We start from the raw sequence: 20,778 nt of genomic DNA on the forward strand, positions 1-20,778 counted from the left end.
GTTGCAGGGTGTCTGCAACATGCTCCAGATTCTCACAGCAGACTGAGTGGCGACTGTGAGTCTTCAATCCTCAGCAAACGTCTTCAAGCAGGGCAAGCATAAGTGCACTGGTCAATGAGTCCGCACACATGTAATCTATTAACAGCATACCCCTCCCAAGACACCGTGGTAGGTTCACAGCAATCAACACAGCATTCTGGAGGCTTTCGCACTTAGACTAATAGAGCCGCTGTACAAACCATGAAAGCAGACAAATTCTTCTGCTACGCTTCTTGCAATCCCACGGCGGTTCTGGGCCGCCGTTGCTTGAAGCCATCGTGCTCTGCGTACCAAGTCCACCTTTGGAGCTTCCTAAAGCACAAGACCCGCACTCTGCTATTTATACATGGCATTGTCCGCAAGCCTGCAATTCCAACAGCCTCCGTTATCAACTTCCCATCTTGCCGTGCATCTCGTTTCCTCTGATATCCACACTAGCAATACTCCATATCTTGACTAGACTTGTCAACAATCAAATCAAGCATACTTGATCTAGTGATTGGTGGCAAACAGACCATACTGTGGTCTGTGAACGAGGGCACATACAGCAGAGAAGTCTGATCACCTATCGATAAGGATGTGATCCAGATCTGATGTGATTGTTGATACGTCTGATCTTGACACCGCGAGCTTTAGCAAGGTTCGTACCGACTTTTAGATCCGTTACCATATATTTGGAGACTACACTGTTCTATCCAATTGACCTGCCTCAATTTACTTAGTCTTGCGAATGTGCTCACGCGCGCTGCCCTCAGTTTGCCTTCCTGACGGAGGTTGAGGAGATTTAGCAAATACGTGACAGTTGTATACTGTAGGCACAGTGCATTGTAGTCTTTTGCGTACTTCTAAGGGTACAAGACTTGGGCACATCTGCTTTGACTACCGACTCTAATCTCAGGCATTGTGCAGTTTTAGCTGACTTAGAGTGGGCATGCATATGGGGAGGAAGGTAATGTTGGACTACTTTATGGAGATGGCGAGTAAAGATGTTGCGGAAGTACTGCGCATGCGCCTTTGCTGCGCAAAGACACTGCTGACGTTGTCTAGAGGCATGCGAGTGCCGTGGAATGACTAACTTTGTGCTAACAACGTCTTTTTTTGTTATTTTCAAAGTGGATAACTTGCTTCGTGGGTTCTGTATAAACATTCGCAAAGCTCGGATGCGATTGGTTCGGAACAGTTGTCCGTGACGATCTCATTACATCTTGTTCTCACCAGGTTGATAGATATACAACTCGAACACAACAGTCACTGTAATTATGCATTCTATAGCTCACTCCACGTTTGATTCACCATACCTCAGTCCGGCGCTCGAATATTACCGATATCGACACCATCACCACCAGTGCCACTGGACGAGCGTACCGCGTCTACGACGGTGAAACTCCCGACAGAATACTCGCCACTACATATGCCTATGAATCTCACACGCGATGAGGCGCAGCTCTTCCACCACTTCATACGGCACCTGGGTCGCTGGCTAGACTGCACCAACGCAGCGCGTATATTCACGCTAGTTGTGTCAGAGAAGGCTAGAACATGTCCTATCCTCGTGAACGCCGTGCTATGCTTCGCTGCGCGCCATCGCAGGGAAGACGTTGTCGCTGAGGCGGCATACGAGCGCTGCGTCGCGCTGCTTATCAACCGTCTCAATGAGAGCCCTGCCAGCTACGATGAGATGTTACTGGCGGCTGTGTTGTTGTTGCATTTTGCTGACCAGCTAATCAGTGCGCCTCCTCCATGTGTAGTTGTTGAATGCCCATGCTTACCATTTTCCCAGCCCCATCCCGTACGTGTCCGCGCGACAAACACCACCTGAAAGGAACTTCAAGCATCCTGCGTGCCTCGATGAGCGCACCCTTTGCTGACCCCTCAGCGACGTCCCTGCGCGACGCCGCCTTCTGGCTTTACGTACGGCAGAGTCTGTACAACGCTACCATCAACCAGGAGTCTCTCGACATTGACTTCTCACTACAGCTCTCTCCCACGCCAGATTGCATGCGCGACACGCATTCGCTGGCGTGGTTAAGAATAGAGACAGCCTGGGCGAATCAGATGCTGTGGATCACTGCTTGTGTGGCTAACTTTTGCTTCTCCGGGTTCAAAGCGCAATACCCGCAGAGCGAGACCGTGAGGAAGGAGGCGCAGTGGCAGGAGCTGTGGGATAGGAATCAGGCCTGGCGGAACAGCAGGCCGCATGTGTTCGATCCAATCGGAAGCGGACCAGCGGACGATGGGCATGTGTTTCCGGATATCTGGTTTACGGCGGACTGGCACGGTGAGCTGCTCCTACCTCTATACCATGCAAGACACTGATTGGTGTTGGGAAGTACTTTCATACGTCTTCCACCACTTCTCATGCATCCTACTTCTGCGATACAAACCAGACTCGAGATTCCCCATCCGGTGGGTTCCTCACAAGCTCTCCGTCTCAGACGTACGTTCCCCCTCCTTCACACTCATCTCTTGAATAGCGCACTTCTTGTCAAACTGACTTGTACTTCTCAGTGCAAGATCCTGCAGCACGCACGCGCTATATGCTCGGCGTGCAAGTCGTCGATGCAGAACGTACAGTTGCTAATTGTCCTCTGCCATACGGTTTTCATATGGGGTCCTCTGCTGCCAAATCCCGCAGAGCGGCAGGAGGTGATCCGGATGTTGAGAGTCTTTGAAGAGACGCATTCATGGCGAACGGAGTGGATTGTTGATGCGCTTAGGATGGAGTGGGGAATAGCCTCGAATGGTGGTCCGGAGCGTGAATGAGATAGAGAACGTTTGTTGGAACCGCTAGCGAGCCCAGCGGATTGTTAAGACTGCGGATTCTCTGGGTAAGCATGGGTGTGGTAAACAGTGTATCGATTTGTGTACGGTTATGTGTGGCTTGGAATTTTACCATGTATACCCCACCGTTATATTGTACACCTTTTTTCCGATCGTATACAGTAAGTCCGAACGCCACGGCGATCGCCTTGACACCGTCCTCGCACGATTTTCCTTGAATCTCCTCATATCCTCACCCCTTTACTTCGAAGCACATTAATCGTACTATGCCCCGTGTAATTCACCCACTCGCCCAGCTTCCCCATGAACCCTCCAACCGTCTGCAAATCCTGCAGCCTGTTATCCAAAAACTGCTCTGTCTCAACAAAGTTCTTTGACGTGTCTTGCGTCATAAAGACTTCGGTGGTGGAGTAGATGGTGGACAGAGTCGCACGCTTGGTGTACCAGCTTGTGTCGACGCTCTGATCGCCGGCGAGAAACCAGATTTCGTCGGCAAGCGCGGCGAGTTCGTGCAGCGAAGGCGGGATGTAGGTTGGCTGTGCCATTATGGCTAGTGCCTTGTCATACCGTTAGTATGTGTTCATACACGACGCATCTTTGGGCTTTGGAAAATGTACCTCCTGCCACCGATGCAAAACTGGCTCGTTTGCTCGTAATCGCGCCAGAGTCAAGGACCTGACTTTGCTTCCTACGCCTAGCTTTTTTCCATCTTTCTCCTCTGGGAACTGCACGGAGTCTTTCAGCGCCAATCGCTGTGTGACGAGGTGGTAGTTGATCAAATCGAAGACACCTCTAGGAAAGAGATTCGTTGAAGCGTCCAGGTACCCAGCATCCCTAGCCCCGAGCTTCAGCGCATCAACTGTGAAGCCATGGTTGGGTACGTGTGCATATGCCGACGATAGGATTTTGGTCTCAGCAGGAGGGAATGGAGGCGGTTGTGCGTAGTCGTAAGAGTGGTATGCGCATCTTTGTCTGATGGGAGGCGTTACTCTTGATGTGCTGGCACGGACTGCACCGAGCAGCGTGGACGGTATTCGTGTTGTTGCAGGCATTGTGGCTGTGGATGAAGTTCCGATCGAAGTGGCTCCGATGTGGAGTGATGATCTAACTTCCGGACATCTACGCCAAGACAAGGGTTCACTGCGATTGAGAGATGTCAGGATCCATAATGGAGATCTTTGTGCTACAAGCGACGCCGCTTTGCTGTTCTTGAGACGATGATCGCAGGGGTGTGATCTCGTATGCTAAACATTTGTTGTTATATTCTTATTCAAATGTTGAAGTATCCACGTGATCGACGCGTGGACGCGTTCTGGTTTACTGACGCGTGACGCCACCACTTTAACTTCGAGCTCAAGACCTCCACACTGCAGCCTACCACTTCTCCTCACCATCGGGTGCCTGACAGGAGCCTAGCATTGTATCATCGACTTGTCCTTTCTAATTGTTGCTTGTATACCAATTGCATACCGCTTTGCTTGGGGTTTTCCCTTTTGCGCGTACAACTAGCATTGACGCGCTTTGCAGTTTTGCGCCTGCACGATCGCATTGAGTATCATCACCACGCTTAGACCGCAACCTATACTATTGTGCCAAAATGGCGAAAGCAAAGAAAGCGGAGGTTAGCGACTATGAGCGCAAAAGGCAAGAGAACATCGCGAAAACGCAGGCGCTGCTGCGCAATCTCGAGATGGAGGCAGCGCAAGCCGGTCTAGGGCCCACATCGAAAGCAGCATCATCCTCAAAACCCAAACCGAAGAAAGCTGCCCCAGCGAAGAGGGTCAAGGTCGAGGACGTAACCCCACGACGGACATCCTCACGTCTCAAAGGCATCGAGGCCGACAGCGAGAAAGCGAAGCGCAAGGCGGAGGAAGAGTACGTCGCAACCAAGGAGGCTGATCGTGCAAAGAGGCAACGTATCAGCGATGCATTCAACTTTGGCGACATCACCGTTGTGGGCAAGACATGGGATCAGAGTGGGAACTTCTTGCGCATCGTTGGCCCTGCAAACCCGTACGAACGCACCTTTGACTTCGACGACGCGAACGACATCACAGACAAGGATGTGAAGGTACTGCGGGAGAAGATGAGTGGGCTTCAGCTCTGGGAGGACTTTGAGCCAAACGAGATCAAGATCACACCAGAGCGCATCTACGCCATGGGCCTGCACCCTACCGAAGAAAAGCCTCTCGTTTTCGCTGGCGACAAGCTGGGGAACCTCGGAATCTGCGATGCCTCTCAAAAAGCTGCAGAAGTCAAAGTCGAAGACGATGAAGACGCCGACACAGAAGGGCCTACGATCACAACCCTTAAACCGCACACACGAACAATACACACCTTTCAATTTAGCCCACACGATTCCAACGCCCTGTACTCCGCGTCGTACGACTCCTCAATACGGAAACTCGACCTCGCAAAAGGCGTCGCAGTCGAAGTGTACGGGCCCCAAGACCCCAATGAAGACCAGCCACTCTCCGGGCTCGAGATCTCGAAAGATGACGCAAACATGCTGTACTTCTCGACCCTGGACGGCCGCTTCGGCATGTACGATATGCGCACCGAAGTGATGGACACTCAAATCTTTCAGCTGTCGGACAAGAAGATCGGTGGGTTTAGTCTGCATCCGCAGCACCCGCATCTCGTGGCCACTGCGTCGCTGGACCGGACGCTGAAACTTTGGGATCTGCGCAAGATAACTGGTTCAGGTGATGAGCGAGGACCGGCGCTTGTAGGCGAGCACGAGAGTCGATTGAGTGTAAGCCATGCGGCGTGGAATTCTGTGGGACAGGTTGCGACCGCGAGTTATGATGATACGGTGAAAATTTACGATTTCGGGGATTGTAAGGACTGGAAGCCTGGGCATGAATTGACGGAGCAAGAAATGAAGCCCAAGGTCATCGTTCCACACAACAACCAGACTGGGCGATGGGTAACAATGTCAGTCCTTCCTCACTTTCTTCCCTTACCAATATCCAAGCCTTTGGTGCTAACGATTAAACAGATTACGAGCCCAATGGCAGCAATTCCCTCAAGACAACATACAACGTTTCTGCATTGGCAACATGAACCGCTTCGTCGACATCTATACTGGAAAGGGCCAGCAGCTAGCGCAATTAGGTGGTGATGGCATCACTGCGGTGCCATCAGTGGCGAAGTTCCATCCTACATTGGACTGGGTCGCTGCTGGAACTGCGTCTGGCAAACTATGCTTGTGGATGTGAGGAATTGTTATGCGCAGGGCCTTGTTAGATACGATGGATCTGTTGGCGTAGCGTTGGCGAACCTGGATGTAATCATGCACGTTTGTTGAAGTTGCATGTGTGCATTAATCTCAGTCTTCCCTGTGAAAGATTGAGAACCTCCATACGCACGCGCGGCAAACCATAGGCTGCCGTACTCACAATGAAGGGGTCAGGGTATACTGTGGGGTTCCAGAGAATTCAATTGCACTACTGAGTACCGCTTTGAACGCCGAGTCTTATGCAGGTACGATCGAATGAAGCATTAACTGCTCCAATTGGGATATTTCGTCCTTCCACGTACTCACCCCATACACTGAAGCCACCAAAACACTCTGCCTATGATTACCACTCCAAGACCTAAACTTGGACTTTCAGGTAACACGCCAACGGCGATCAGCAGAAGATGGGCTCGACCCACTTCGACGACTTCGACAAGAGGCTACACGATAGTCAGCATCAGTCATCATCGCACAAAGTCACAGACGTCTGTAGAGCCGCAATTTTCGCTTGCTAACACCGCCACTGCACCGTTGCAGTGTACACTGTATTGATAAGCCATTTGCGTGCAATGTCACCCTCACCGTACCATGGCTCGCACGAGCGACACCAGCCAAAGGTCAATGCTCGTGAACACACTGGGACCAAAAAAACGCAGGTGTCTGAACAGTGTGAAAGCGGCGAGGAAGCGAAGAAGCACCCGTGCTATTTTTGGAATGGACGATTTGGGGAAAGGGCACGCTGCGAGTTAAGGTTGCGGCTGCGGCGCTGCAAAGCGGGGCTACACGAGCTTCAACGTCACTTTAAGCTTCACGTCCTCCTCTCTCCAACGCCGGGGATCTGGAGAAATTGCTTGAGGTCCCTGATACGAGTCTGTGACATCAGCACAACCACGTAGAATTTGCTCATTGCGATCGCCCTGCTTGGGATGCTGAATGTTCCATAACGCTCATCCAGCAACGACTATCGAAACCTCGTACAAGTGTACGAATGATGCGCCTCGCTTAAGGCTAAAGACACCCAAGCGCAAATCCTACGATCGCCAACCAATGCCGATCCGGTGACCTCTGGTACCGCGAACACGAGGCGATCAGCATCGTGTTTGTGATTTAGCAGCGTGTGGAACGATGCAATACAATGCTCCGCAGTACCGCTCCATACACGCACCCTGTTGCTAGTGCAAGATACTCAAGAACGGTTAAACTTAAACGATGATGCCGCGGTCCGGATATGGCTCAGTGGGGTAACGGCGTTGAGAGATGCATGCTGCAGGGCAGTATTGTGATACCCCTCTTCGAGAGTATAAAGATGCATGGCAGCCTCGCTGTATCTCCTCCCACCAACTACCTGTTTTCATAGCATCCGTTCCAGTCGCTACGTCCATCACAATGAAGTACGCTTTCGCTTTTGCAGGTCTCGTCGCTGGTGCTCTCGCTGGAGGAGAGTGCTACGCTCCTCCCAAGCCCCAGGACCCTTCCTACTACGCTCCTCCCAAGCCCCAGGACCCTTCTTATTACGCTCCTCCCAAACCCCAGGACCCTTCCTACTACGCTCCTCCTCCACACCCAACCACCTACTACGCTCCTCCTCCACACCCAACCACCTACTACGCTCCTCCTGAGCCGACACCCACCCCGGCCTCCGGCCCTGGCTACTTCGGCGTCATCTCAGCCCGCAGTGCTTCGCCCATTCACCTCCAGTCCCTGACCGCTCGTGGTGGAAAGTTCTACCTCGGCGGCGGCCCACCATCCAGCTACTGCCCCGAGGCCGTCGGCGCCGCCTGCCCTCCTGGCAACACCACTGTCTTCGCTGGCGGCGACGAGACGCTCTCCCTCGGTGTCATCGTTCCCGGTGGCCAGCAGGTCTACGTTGCTGCGGATGGCGCCCTGAGCTACACCACTGCTCACTCCGCGTACATCCCCGCTGGCTCTGTCGTCGACCAGTTCAGCAAGACTGCTCCTTCCGGCGGTAACAGCTTCGGCTACCTCAACTTCGAGACGGGCTTTGTTGCTTGCCCTGTTGGTGGTGCTGGCCAGGGATACCAGGTCTACGGCCAGACTCAGGGTTTCGAGGCTAGCTCCGAGTGCCTTGGCTTCAGCGCTCTTACTTGTAAGTTCATACCGGTGTCCAATGTTATATTCAGTTACTGACGCCTGTGTAGCTGAGGTCGACCAGCCTGGTGCGTGGCAGTACTAGATGTCCTGGGACTTCTAGGCAAGGATCTATCAACAACCGAGTACTTAATGACTAATGTAATCGGTGGGACGAACTGGTGGTTGCATCTGTTGTGCTTCAGACGTACATACTTGAACAATCATTCAGCTACACTGCTCGATAGTAGAGCTCTTATGCGTTCGATCTCCTCGGCTGGTGTGACATTCGATCCTATTTGGATTGCGACCGTCTTCTCACGGCTCTTCATGCCTTTCGCAATTTCGACATTTGACTTTGGTACTTTCAGTGTCTTTGCGATGACAGTTCTCACTGCGGTGTTGGCTTCTCCATCTCTTGCTTGGGCTGCGACGCAGACGTCAATGATCTCGTCGGTCACGGCGGTGATACCTTCTCGACGCGCACTGGCACCTGGTTTGACGTGGCAGAGGAGCTGGATGGTGCCTGTCGCGATGCGGCCTTTGGCTGCTTTGCCAGCTATAAATCGAATGGCTGACATGGTCACCTCTTAGAGACTCTACCGGAAGATCTTCAATCACGAAAGACCAGAAGCTTCTTGAGATTGCAAGCCTTCAAGCTTCTTATCTCTCAACTGCTTCGAGGGCCGTATTAGCTGGGACGGCTCCAAGCTCCCCGTTTCTTGATCCTTTCGAGGTTTGCGATGGCCGCGGAGCATTCATTTATGAAACTGATCGTCAGCATTTGTCCACATTCTTCTAAGCCCATCTGTTGCTGTTGCGGAGGGTTGGGCTTGTGACAGAGAGCTTACATCCGGTCATGGTCCCCGTGAAGGTCTTGTGGTTTCACGTTGGGTAAGATCGCGGCTGAAGAAGCCCAAGGCCGAGGGAAAGCGATTGGGCGCAGCCGAGCAGCGATAACAAGTTTGGCCGCAGTTGCCCGTATGCCGGCCAATCACGTAAAGGTGGCTCCAGGCAGGCAGAGGAAGGAACAGCCTAATGTTGCGGGGAACAACAACATTTACATGCAACTCCAAGCTGTTGCTGCGACATTTTGTTGTGGTTCCTGTATCTGAGGCCTTTGAAGCAATGCCATCAGCGATGAAACCGCTCTCCATCAAGCAGCTGCCCTTTCCGACATCGCGCCGGACCTGAAATGCCTAGTGGGGGTTCCCAGATAAAAGCGCGTCCTCTCTTCCCCTAAACGCCAAAATACACGAAGCATCGCTCCTAAGTGAAGGTCTACACGATGGTGAATAAACTCGGTGTAGTCAATAACGTAAGAATGCGGCTGGACCAACAATGATAAATACCGCCAGCTGGCCTTCTCCTGACAGCATTTCCAACTTTCTGTGTTCGTGTCTATTGTCTCTACACGTCAACCGTACATCAGTCCGCATTCAGCGTGTCTGCATACACTGTGATTTACTTCTAATTCATCACAACACCGCCTCCTTTTTACTCAGCCAGTAAGACATCCCGCCCATGGCTGCTGTCGATAGCGTTAGACTTTGCTTTATAGCACGCCATTTTCCTTTGCGCAGCTGGCAGGAGCAGCTTATCCCATGTTGAGTCCTCGCACGTGACAGCACATCTAACCGTAATACAGTCCACAATGTCCGCCGCACCATCCATACAACCAAAGTTCCTGCCCAGCCGCCAGGATGTCGGTGTCGTTGCAGTCGGTTTCAGCGGTGGCCAGGTAAGAATCCAACATTGAATGCATTCTGACTTAGTGCCTAAAATTTGAATCAGCCTAAAGCAGGTGTTGATGCTGCGCCTATGGCCCTCATTGAAGCCGGTCTGATCAAAGAGCTGGAAGGAGACCTGGACCTCAAGGTCACTTTCGACGGACAGGTGCACAACTACGCCGAGATGCTGCCAGCAGACGACCCAGACTACCGTGGCATGAAGCGACCAAAATTCGTCAGCGCCGTCACAAAGGAAGTTAGCGGTCAAGTGTACAACTACGCAAAGACCGGCAAGCTCGTCCTGACCCTCGGTGGTGACCACTCCATCGCTATGGGTACCATTTCCGGCACAGCAAAGGCTATGCGCGAGAGGCTCGGGCGAGAGATCGCCGTCATCTGGGTCGATGCCCACGCTGACATCAACACCCCTGAGACATCAGACAGCGGCAACATCCACGGAATGCCCGTTTCCTTCCTCACAGGTCTTGCCACAGAAACACGTGAAGACTGCTTTGGGTGGCTTAAGGCAGAGCACATGCTCAGCACCAAGAAGCTTGTCTACATCGGTCTCCGTGACATCGACCGCGGCGAGAAGAAGATCCTAAGAGAGCACGGCATCAAGGCATTCTCGATGCACGACGTTGACAGGTAAGTTTCCAGCTGTATATATGTAGACTGATCAAGACCGCTAATAATCTGTAGGCACGGCATCGGTAAGGTCATGGATATGGCATTGGCCTGGATCGGCAGCGACACACCCATCCACCTGTCCTTCGACATCGACGCACTTGACCCCATGTGGGCACCCAGCACAGGCACCGCTGTTCGTGGTGGGTTGACGCTACGTGAGGGAGACTTCATCGCCGAGTGTGTCGCAGAGACTGGTTCTCTGATCGCGCTCGACCTTGTTGAGGTCAACCCCAGCCTTGACGAGGTAGGCGCTAGCGATACCATCCGTGCTGGCAACTCTATCATTCGTTGCGCTCTTGGAGATACCCTTTTGTAAGATGTCAAGCGACGAGCAGTGTCGTTGTAGTTGACTCTAGTCCTGCGAAGCCATTTCTAGATGTATACCACGAGGTTGGGTGGCAGTTTTACGGATTTCTAGACGTGTAAAGCAATGTAGATCTTACAGGTACTCACCATATTTGCCAGTGCATCCCCCCGTGGACTGTGGCCAACATTTTCATGAACGAGAAACAGATTGTAGCCTGCAATTTCGTAGTTGCCAGTATGAGTTACGCAGCGTTACACGCATCGTGATGGCCGAGTCAGGAGGGAACCGTGTGCATGCCGAGGCGCCAACAACGCCGGATGCCTTCCGTAGACGCCGATATGCGTCATTGTTACTTCCGCTTGCACCCGACCAGGGTAACAAAAAGTTATCTGTAAGAAGCAGCTCTGGTACGCAATTGCTGCGTTGCTACTTTGGTTCAGAATTATCATCACGTTCCATTGGCTTTTGTTCCACCTAAGGAACGTACTTGAACACTATAATGCCTCCATCAACCCAGCTATCGCGCATACATCAACTGCCCTCGGGCATTCGACATATCATCGCCAGGAATGCGACTTGTGCGACGCTCCCTTCGATTATCACGACAAGACAGCTAGCACATGCAGCAACACGTCCGAAACTCGGTGCTCTGGCAAATGTATATCTTTCGCAGCAGCAGCGGAGCATAACCATCAAACAATTAGATTCTGGACGAGACAGTAAGTTTTTATACATACTGCGTTGCAGAGCAGAGCCTGGAGGAAGCCAGCAACCTAACATGAGCCTAAAGACCGAGAACGAGTAGTCATCCTGGGAAGCGGCTGGGCGGGCTTCACTGTCGCAAGACAGCTCAATACGAAGAAATATCAGACCGTAGTGGTATCTCCAAGATCCTACTTCGCGTTCACTCCTTTACTTGCCTCCACAGCCGTCGGCACTCTCGAGTTTCGAACAGCTCTGGAGCCAGTCAGGAGTCGGCGCACCAAGGTTGAGTTTGTTCAGGGCTGGGCCGACGACGTAGACTTCAAGAACAAGACTCTCACCGTTGAGCAGGCGGTGGATGATCCAACCCAAGGACTAGCATTGACCCAAGATCGCCACGCAGGTGAGACACAAGAGCAGAGGGCATTGGAGAAGCAGTCAGATATTGAGAAAGGCAAGACCTTTGATCTGGCATACGACAAGTTGATCGTCACAGTCGGCTGCTACAGCCAAACTTTCGGAACACCAGGAGTCAGAAAGTACGCTTTCTTCCTTAAAGATGTTGGCGATGCGCGCAAGATCAGGAACCGGCTTCTGGCGTGCTTCGAAGCAGCAGCTTTGCCAACTACACCAGAGGAGATGAAGAGGCAACTGTTGAACTTCGCGGTGGTTGGAGGCGGTCCAACTGGAATCGAGTTCAGCGCCGAACTGCACGACCTGATTAACGAAGACATGGCTAAGATTTATCCTGAACTGATCAAATACCACAAGATCACCGTCTATGACGTGGCAGAGAAGGTGTTGCCCATGTTTGACGAGAAGCTGGCAGGCTACGCGATGGACAAATTCAAGCGCGAAGGGATTGATATCAAGACCAAGCATCACGTTGAAGAGTTGAGCCCGGGCTCTCCATACGAGCGAAATAACCTGAAGAATGATAAGGACTTCAGGCTGTTCACATTGAAGATCAAGGAGGAAGGCGAACTCGGTGTGGGCATGTGCGTCTGGAGCACCGGGCTGATGCAGAATCCCTTCGTGCACCAGGCTCTCAGCAATGTACGCGCAGTCCCTGACAACCTCCGACTCATCGAGTCAGCAGGAGACCCCAGCTTTGCCAAAGATGTAGCATGGAAGGTCAAAAAGGACGAAAGATCTGGATCCATCATCACTGATGATCGCCTGCGTCTCAAGGTTGTGCCCCAAGGCAAGAACGACAAGCACGTGGCAGCTATCGTCGACGATGTCTACGTCCTTGGGGACTGTGGTATCATCGAAGGGACGAGGTACCCCGCGACAGCGCAGGTTGCTTCGCAGAAGGGCCTCTGGCTGGCCAAGCGGCTCAACAAGCAGGACCTTGACAAAGCTGGCTTCAAGTTCAAGGATCTGGGTACGTTGGCGTACATCGGTAACTGGGACGCGCTCTTCCAGGGTGGCAAGTGGGGTAGACTGCAAGGCTACATTGCGTGGGCGATCTGGCGTGGTGCCTACTTGACCAGGACGGTCAGCTGGAGGAACAAAATATTGGTGCCTGTTTACTGGTAAGTGATCCAATAACGAAGACAAGAAACGTACTAACGGCAGCAGGGCTGTCAATTGGCTGTTCGGCCGCGACATCAGCCGCTTCTGAGCTTCTCTGAGTCACAGTAACGAGGAGTGTTGTAAGATGAGATAGGCTGTAACATAGTTTCGATGGGTTAATTAAGTACTATTAGATCAACACATACGATTTTCGCGATTGAGCTAGGACGTTGACGTCCTCCCCGGTCATCGTTGTTTGCACGTTTGCGTGCGGAAGTATGGTGACATCCTCCAGGCTCCTTATCGGATCAACACTCTGATCACCGACAGATGACGTACCCATCAGAGCACGGTAGATATGTGGTAATGGTACTCTTTGCGAGTCGACGTACTCTTAGAGGCTCGCCGAAGCCGTGTTTGAAACAGATCTCGCTAGCGTGGGCCGTCGGTGAAGCGCAACAGTCCTTTTTGCTTACATTGATTTAGCATCACATTCAGGCAATAGGACAAGACTGCGACACAAAACGAATACCGTCCGATCAGAAAAAGACTTCCCGCAGTTCTAGCGGTTCGATATCCACGTGGCACCTACACTCGACAAGAACAGGTAGGTGTCTGAGTAGGACGACCACAGAAAAGCCACACATGCAAAGAAAGGCGGCATGATAGATGGCGCCCACATGGAACTCGAGTAGTCTCAACGTTAATAATTGAACAAAGTCGGTCATTTGGGGCAATGACTATTTTGGTGGATGGTGAACAATGATCATGCCTCCATGGACCTTTGTCCCAGCCTCGCCGAATCAATGACGAAGGATCTCGCTGCGAACACTGACACCCATGGGTTCACCATCATGGGTATACATCCGCGTCGTCGACGGAAGCAGGGATCGTGTCTTCGAAAGTTAGATCAAAGTCTCCTTCCCAACTCGTTCAAAATCAGTTTCGCGGGCAAAGCAGGACTTCGTCGGATATCTCAACTCCCCGAGTCACTTACAACGTCACCATATCTGCCCATCTTCGAACTCGCAATCCTCAAAAGCTTGTCGAGCTCCAAGAATTAACATGCCACACCACCGCCTCGCCATCCACCCCACCCCCTCCAAGCCCTCCCACCTCTCAATCCCACCCTCTCCCTCCTCCCCCCTGAACCCTCTCACGCCAGCACCGATACTCGAAAAGCAAACTCGCACCACGAACTGCAGCATATTGACGACTTTGATGACCTCCGTCCAGGCTCCTCCATTGCCAGTGCCCACCACACCACTGCAGTGGATATGGACATGCCACACCTGCACACGCGCGTACCCTCTCGGCGGTACGCGCAGGTATTTAGATGATGGGCATCACTTCTGCGCCGGGACGACGGTGGTGGAAAGGTGACGCAAAGACGGTCCGAAACAGAAGATCAAAAGACACAGGGCGTGTGCGAGTAAGTTCAACTACTTGGACTGGAAAGAGTGGGGGCGGTGGAAACGCATAGCGTCTAGCACTCCAAAGTCGCGCAGCCCTCCGAGAAGCGCAAAGCTTGATGGGAAGAAGGTGAAGGATTGCTGGCGGGGACTGTGATTATCCGAGTCAGTGTCGTTGGGGGAAGAGGGTGGGGACTCATACGCCTACGCCTACGAAGTCGGAGTTCGATGGCTTCTTGCCGTTGGAGAGAGTGAAGAGCTAGTATGAGGGTGCCGTGAACGTGATTTGAGCTGGAACAGTCTATGATCGATAATGGGGTGTTTGTGGATTTTGATTGTACATATCCGTTGCTGGCTTTATCGGTGCTTTCAAAAATGTGCAGACCCCCTGATCTTGGTACAGTGATGCGTACAGTGGGGTACGTACCGCGGTTCATGAGGGCGAACAGCCTTGTGAGTGGCCATTCACCACGTTGTTGCCCTGCAGGACATGTACCAGACTGTCAATTCTGTCAACCAAGAGAGAAACAGCCACTTAGAAGCCTTCATTCTTACATAACGTAAGTCTGTCGCAGTAGTGAACCAAGTTCAGGGGGGTCTGTACATTTCAGCAACCATTATATTCTGAGATCTTCGCTGGCAAGTGACATGTACACCACTTTTCAAGGGGGGGGTTTTTTTTTTTCGAAAACCCTCGAGTCAACGCACTTGAACTTGTACGATCCCAATTCACATGTCTATGAATATTGAATATCTCCTAAACGCCATTGCAAATGATGATCTTAGTCTACGTCTAACGAGAGCGCCTCCACGACAGCAGCACAGTGATCCTCGGCAACCTATTGGGAAACTTGTATACACCTTTAGGAATCCAGTATATGCTGACGAGAAGCAAGCATACGCTGGTGAGGATCCTTTCCACGCTATCTGCGCTGGTGCCTCAATTGTGTACCTCTTGAGCCCCGAAAACGTCTATCTTGATGCCAGCAAAAATCCACCGCAATGCGAAAGCCCATAACGAGGGTGAAGCCAGCCAAAAACCGGTAAACGGATGCTCCAAGAGACAGTTGAACTGGAATGCGGGGTATCATAGAATCATCAGACCCGTCATGTACTGCCCGAGACTGAAGCGTTCTGGCTCAAAGTAGATATCCCATCCAAGATAGTCCTCAACACAGGATTCAGGCGATGACCAAAGGAAACTAATAGAACCCGCAGTGACAAGGTTGCGCCAGAGATCCAGGGGGCGATCCTAAAGCACACATGCCCAGAAGAGAGCCAGAGCAGATACCCCTGCCACACCGATTGTCTGTATGCGGCCGCCAGCACCCTTGGGGATGTTGTTCGTCGACAAACCACCCATATACCACGATCCGATATCCGTGAGCTTGCCATCTTGGTTGAGCATAGCAGCGTTAGGTCCAACATTCGAGACATCACTGCGGAAAGCGCCGAAGTACGAGTAATGCGTGAGGTTACTGCTTAACATTAGTCTGTGTCCCTAACTCCAATTCGTCAAGAAGAAGACTCACCCCCACCCATCCATAGCGTTCTTGCTCATATTGTAGAACTCTTGCGTAGCCTTGAGATCCTGGTTCGGGAACCCATACTCCGTAACCCAAACCGTCATGTTTGGATACGTTGCCATAACCTGTCCAATATGACTCGCCATGCCTTCGAAATTGCCATACCAATGCACAGGAATGAAATCCGGTGTGCACCCACCATCGCACGCAGTGAACCAGTTTTGTAGCCACGTCCAACCGCTCGCAGCACCAGTGACGGCCGGAGCACCGAGCTTGATACCCAACTTCTTGAGGGGCTCAATCTCGGCTTTCCAGCGCGTGGCGGCCAGGTCGACGGGGAGCGCTGAGCCACCGGTCGAGTGAGGGCCGTCGGGCTCGTTGAAGCCGAGGACGTAGCTGATGTTTGCGCCGCCGTCGAGTTGCTTTTTAACTGAATCGTAGAAGGGTGTACCGGTGTCGCTGTCCGAGGCGCCCCAGAGCATGGGCACGAACTGGATGTTCTTGTTGTTCTTGTAGACGTCCGCCGGCTCAGCTTTGTAGTTGTAGTACCATGTTAGGTCGCTGCTGCCGCTGACCCAGATGTTGTCATCGCCAGGGTACTTTTGGGACGGGACGTAGCAGAGACCGCGTTTCGGTGAGGTGGACTGGGCAGTTGTGAAGGGTGCCAGGGCTGCGAAGCCTGCAAGGGCGGAAAGAGTTGCTGAGCGCATGTTTGCAGTATTGTTATAGCGAGAGTGTCGTGATATGAATTAATTATACTGATTATGCGGCATAGAGTACGAGAGAATGGGCGTAAAGGGTGTGTCGAGATAAGTTGACGTGTGAAGGGTAAAGGAAACGAAAGGACGCTCTTCAGTCGACGCAGCAAGAGCAAAAGCACATCAGAAGAAGTAGCTATTGTCTTCAAGGTTGAGGAATCGAGGAAAGCACGAAAAGATTCGAAAGGAGCAAGAGCGTCTAGAAGGCAGGAAATACCCAGACCCTTATCATGTCAAACCTACCTCGACTCTCAGGTACGCCATCGAGCGCTACTCTTCAGACCTCTCGGCCCAAGAACGAAGCGAAGCATAGCGCAGCGAAGCAAGCACAGCTACAACAGTAGCGAGTCGATTAGAGAAATCGATATCTGTAGGCGTTGGATAGTGTTTCCTTAGGCTGTCTTGAGAGGCGGTGGCGCGCCCGAAATAGGCACTCTTTAAAGCGCCGCGGGAGATCGCCCTTGTTGGCGGGTCTTGTTCCTGCAGCAGGCGCATCCACTTCCGGTCCAGTTCGGCTGCCAAAAGCGCCATGCCGCACTCATCAGGGTGGAAAGTACCTCTAATGTAAGTTCCGGGGCTGCCGACCGCGCCCTCATAAGAATCACCGCATCTTGTACGCTTTGATCCTTTGATGCCGTACTGATTGTGTGTCGCTCAAAGACCTGCCGTCTTCGATAAAGCGCCTGCAGCTCCGCAGATAAGTAAACTATTGCCTAGTCCGTAATATACATCATCGGCAAGGCTCTGCGTCTTCGGCTGGTGAGTTGGCGAGTGCTCGTGCAGCGGAGGCAGAACGGTGCGACGGTCCAAGGTGCTCAAGTGTGAGGGTCTGGGCAGCTAGATTCAGGGGTGTCTAGGCTAGCTCCTAACATTCCGTTCTTTGTGTAAGGCTTAGCTATCAAATTACCTTGTGCAGGCGTCGAACAGCAGGGCTCTGCACTTTGGTTGACAGACGCCTCGAGATGAACCCTGAATGTGCTCAAGTAAGCGCTGGAGTTGTGGGGATGAACGACTTGTTTGGTTGTAATAGTATTGCGACCTCTACTCCATCCTACCTACGGAAAATACTCTGAACTACACTGCGCGCCCCAGGCCGCATCATTGATTACAAATATGCTGTATCAGAATGCTCATGTCATGGATCAAGTCACCTGGCCATGTCGCTGTATGTCCAGGGCCTGCCGACAGAACAATATGTGTTGGTATTTCGCCGCTCTAGATGTCAAAATATCGACTCCATCTGATTCGAATCTGCTCCACCATGCAAACAAAGAAAACATGTACAACCCCGTGATTTACAACATTTTGGGTATCAATTCTCCTCTAGTACGCGTATCCGCCTTGGTTCCCCCGTTGAGGTTGCCACGGAGCGTTGTTTGGCTGAGTGTAGCCAGTCTGGTGACCGAATTCCAGGTCCGGCAGTCGGGGCTGCGGGCTCGTGGAGCGATCACGGTCGTCGCTGAAGCTTGGGTTGTGACTTGGTGTCTTAGTGAATGTCGAAGCATCAGCAAGGAGATGGCTACGATCTTCTTCAAATCGTCGGCCATTGTTGTAGGCGGTGTTCTGCTCTGCGAGCGGCACCGCATCGTAGCCAGCGGCGCGAGGTCCAAATGGCGAAGGAAGAGAGCTGCGCTTGTACTCTTGGGGGTCCATGAGCAGCGAGTTGCGAGCATCGAGAGGGGTGAGGTTGTCGAGATCGCGAGCCTTCTCTGTATGGGTGTTAAAATGAGCACATTCAATTACAAATGTGTATGACTTACCGGCCTCCTTTCTCTTCTTGCGGTGAGGGTTCTGCTTGCAGCAGATGATGATGGCATTGACTGCAATCAAAATAGCCAGAACACCGGTCAGAATAGCCTGCACAACGACAAGCACCAGGCCGGTGACGGTCTTTGTGGTCTGTGTCATGCCGAGCTCCTCAACGAAGACCAAAATGCAAACGACTGAGAGCACGCGGACGACCTGGATGATAATGTTGATCCAGTTGCCTGATTTAAGCGAGTACGGTCGCGACCACAGAAGGACACAGAGCAAAAGGGCTTCAACGATGAGCTGACCGGCAGCCTGGGCAAGACCATGACCGTCTGCACCTGCGATAACGCAACCACGAGCGAAAGCGTAGATGATGGCTGGAATGAAAATCCACCAGTAGCTCTTCTTGTAGTTCTCGTAGAAGATAGAGTACTTGCGCCAGACTTCCTTGTTGTCATAGAGGGCAGAGTTGTCGCCTTCCATCTTCTTGTACTTGTGTGCGATGCTCCAAATCTTCCAGGTAAAGAAGGCCAGGACAGCCGTGAAAGCAGCCAAGGTGACACCAGCAAGTACCTTCGCAGCCCATGAGTCTCCGTTTTTGAACTGGTAAACACAGTACAGGGTCCAGATACCGTAAAGGAGCAAGATCAAGTTGGTGATGGTCTTTGCAAGCGTCCACCAGTAACGCTTACGGAAGCTGGTCAGACGCTTGGGAAACGTTCCGAAAAGAGCCCAGGTCTCGAGGATGACCTTCAGGAGCAGGATACCAACGGTGATGGCGGCGATTACGATCGCAAACCAGAGAAGAACAGTCATGAAGGTGTTGCCGTTGGGGATCTTGTACTGCTCGACGAAGCCTTGGATACCCTTGACGGTATGGATGATCTTGTTGTCTTCGCTGCCTTCGGTGGTGCTGTTGACGTTGGTCGAAAGCTCGTCACGGGTCCACAGGAGAACATCGCTAATACCGTCGAAGCTGCGTTTGGTCACAGTCATGTTCTGGTCCACGTACACAAGTGTGGCGTTCGACAAGAACTTTACACTGTCGGCTGTGAGGTTGCCTCCAGTCTTCTCACGGAAACCGTCGATGGATGTTTGCATGCCCTCCCAGTAAACCAGACCTGTGCTGAAGGCGAAGTTTTTCGACCAGCTTCGGTAAACACCAGGAACGTCGGCGCTCATCATACCGTTCATGGCCATACCCTGGAACCAGAAAACGACATCGCCGAACGTGGGACTCGAGTGGGCAACACCAGAATGACCAGCACCGGCCAGCGCAGAGAGACCTCCAACCGCCAAAGCAGCGCCAGCGATACCGGCCGCGATATAAGATATTCCTGTTGTCGACAGCGACTTGCCGTTGCTGACTTGTGATGTGATACACGCGAGTTCCGCACCGCCGTCCTTGGCCGTAAGCTGCATTGTTGCCTGGCTGTCGATATCAGGGACGCTGAATGCGATAGCTGGGATTTGGGAGATGTATTTGTCGGGGATGCTTTGCTCTCCGCTTGCGCCGAAAGTACCAGCGGGCACTACCTGGTGTCAGCTATGGTACAAATTCTACAATGTTGGGCAACCTACCTGGACATAATTGATCCATCTTCGTAGACCCTTCGCACGGGTCAAATGTGTTGCTGTACACCTCCTTTCCATACGCGTTCACCTTCAATGTCGCCATAACCTTCTGCTCCTTCCCGTTGGTACCTGACACATCGAACGTGATCTTTTTCGTCGTTCGGTCGAATTGAATGTCGAGCTTGTTGACGGTGATGTCTGAGTTACCATTCAAGCAGGAGCTGTAACCATTGGTCTTCAGAACATCGTTGGCGAGGGCGCCCAGTGGCGCCGAGGCCAATAGTAAAAATGGTGCGAGCATGCTCGAGTACGAGCTGTGAAACTTCATGGTAGCCTGCTTACGCCCGCAGGCAGTCGTCGTGGGAGTGATCTGGTGTGCGAAAGTTGCTGGCGATGAAGAGTGCGTATGCGGTGATGGGTGGTCGGTGTATGAAATGGTCGTTACTAGGAAATACGAGAGCTGATTAAACGGGGTTAGGCCGCAGGTTCAACCTTCTCGTGCCTGAAGAAGCTGGTAGAGAGGCAGAAACGCTGAAAGTGATGATGATGCAAACAGGAAGCAGAAACCCAGGAAGATGCTAGATGGCGCGGAGAAGACGAATGTGAAACGAGGGACAAACGACGTAGGAAAGCGCCGAGCAAGTGTGTGTGAGAAGCTG

At 52.3% G+C, this 20,778-nt stretch overlaps 10 protein-coding genes across 10 annotated transcripts; 5 read left to right on the forward strand and 5 right to left on the reverse strand.

Moving 5' to 3' along the window:
• Positions 1-794: 794 nt before the first annotated feature.
• On the forward strand, positions 795-2,802 carry BU25DRAFT_441545 (uncharacterized protein; the record flags this gene model as incomplete). The annotated part of the gene is made up of 5 exons (XM_033709235.1): positions 795-988; positions 1,343-1,766; positions 1,820-2,317; positions 2,370-2,476; positions 2,548-2,802. Exons 1-5 carry the CDS (start codon positions 971-973, stop codon positions 2,800-2,802), a joined length of 1,302 nt encoding a protein of 433 aa, XP_033559254.1. The 5' UTR covers positions 795-970.
• Positions 2,803-2,878: 76 nt separating this feature from the next.
• BU25DRAFT_412877 (ubiquinone biosynthesis protein COQ9) lies at positions 2,879-4,047 on the reverse strand (the record flags this gene model as incomplete). Its single annotated transcript, XM_033706899.1, has 2 exons — positions 3,438-4,047; positions 2,879-3,377 (listed from the first exon to the last, which is right to left on the reverse strand). Coding segments are annotated over exons 1-2 (632 nt in total), but the record flags the coding sequence as incomplete, so codon positions are not given.
• Positions 4,048-4,051: 4 nt separating this feature from the next.
• Positions 4,052-6,221, forward strand: BU25DRAFT_122378 (WD repeat-containing protein). Its single transcript, XM_033700444.1, has 2 exons — positions 4,052-5,757; positions 5,822-6,221. Exons 1-2 carry the CDS (start codon positions 4,418-4,420, stop codon positions 6,039-6,041), a joined length of 1,560 nt encoding a protein of 519 aa, XP_033559256.1. The 5' UTR covers positions 4,052-4,417; the 3' UTR covers positions 6,042-6,221.
• Positions 6,222-7,675: 1,454 nt separating this feature from the next.
• BU25DRAFT_297305 (uncharacterized protein) lies at positions 7,676-8,255 on the forward strand (the record flags this gene model as incomplete). Its single annotated transcript, XM_033701932.1, has 2 exons — positions 7,676-8,168; positions 8,221-8,255. Coding segments are annotated over 2 exons (528 nt in total), but the record flags the coding sequence as incomplete, so codon positions are not given.
• A 196-nt stretch (positions 8,256-8,451) lies between these two features.
• On the reverse strand, positions 8,452-8,688 carry BU25DRAFT_300018 (YggU-like protein; the record flags this gene model as incomplete). The annotated part of the gene is made up of 1 exon (XM_033701969.1): positions 8,452-8,688. A coding segment is annotated over one exon (237 nt), but the record flags the coding sequence as incomplete, so codon positions are not given.
• Positions 8,689-9,612: 924 nt separating this feature from the next.
• On the forward strand, positions 9,613-11,097 carry BU25DRAFT_412880 (arginase). The gene is made up of 3 exons (XM_033706900.1): positions 9,613-9,657; positions 9,798-10,527; positions 10,582-11,097. The coding sequence occupies exons 2-3, from the start codon at positions 9,971-9,973 to the stop codon at positions 10,883-10,885; spliced, it is 861 nt and encodes a 286-aa protein (XP_033559259.1). The 5' UTR covers positions 9,613-9,657; positions 9,798-9,970; the 3' UTR covers positions 10,886-11,097.
• Positions 11,098-11,280: 183 nt separating this feature from the next.
• BU25DRAFT_372655 (nucleotide-binding domain-containing protein) lies at positions 11,281-13,342 on the forward strand. The gene is made up of 3 exons (XM_033704014.1): positions 11,281-11,595; positions 11,667-13,116; positions 13,163-13,342. Exons 1-3 carry the CDS (start codon positions 11,376-11,378, stop codon positions 13,203-13,205), a joined length of 1,713 nt encoding a protein of 570 aa, XP_033559260.1. The 5' UTR covers positions 11,281-11,375; the 3' UTR covers positions 13,206-13,342.
• BU25DRAFT_412882 (uncharacterized protein) lies at positions 13,293-13,984 on the reverse strand. Its single transcript, XM_033706901.1, has one exon. The coding sequence runs from the start codon at positions 13,822-13,824 to the stop codon at positions 13,636-13,638; it is 189 nt and encodes a 62-aa protein (XP_033559261.1). The 5' UTR covers positions 13,825-13,984; the 3' UTR covers positions 13,293-13,635.
• Positions 13,985-15,422: 1,438 nt separating this feature from the next.
• On the reverse strand, positions 15,423-17,234 carry BU25DRAFT_397563 (glycoside hydrolase family 128 protein). Its single transcript, XM_033704879.1, has 2 exons — positions 16,041-17,234; positions 15,423-15,986 (listed from the first exon to the last, which is right to left on the reverse strand). The coding sequence occupies exons 1-2, from the start codon at positions 16,742-16,744 to the stop codon at positions 15,761-15,763; spliced, it is 930 nt and encodes a 309-aa protein (XP_033559262.1). The 5' UTR covers positions 16,745-17,234; the 3' UTR covers positions 15,423-15,760.
• An 881-nt stretch (positions 17,235-18,115) lies between these two features.
• Positions 18,116-20,447, reverse strand: BU25DRAFT_460556 (TRP-domain-containing protein; the record flags this gene model as incomplete). Its single annotated transcript, XM_033710361.1, has 3 exons — positions 18,116-18,501; positions 18,553-20,076; positions 20,126-20,447. The coding sequence occupies 3 exons, from the start codon at positions 20,445-20,447 to the stop codon at positions 18,116-18,118; spliced, it is 2,232 nt and encodes a 743-aa protein (XP_033559263.1).
• Positions 20,448-20,778: the final 331 nt, after the last annotated feature.

Source organism: Macroventuria anomochaeta (genome assembly GCF_010093625.1).
Source record: "Macroventuria anomochaeta strain CBS 525.71 unplaced genomic scaffold BU25scaffold_27, whole genome shotgun sequence".
Lineage (NCBI taxonomy): Eukaryota > Fungi > Ascomycota > Dothideomycetes > Pleosporales > Didymellaceae > Macroventuria > Macroventuria anomochaeta.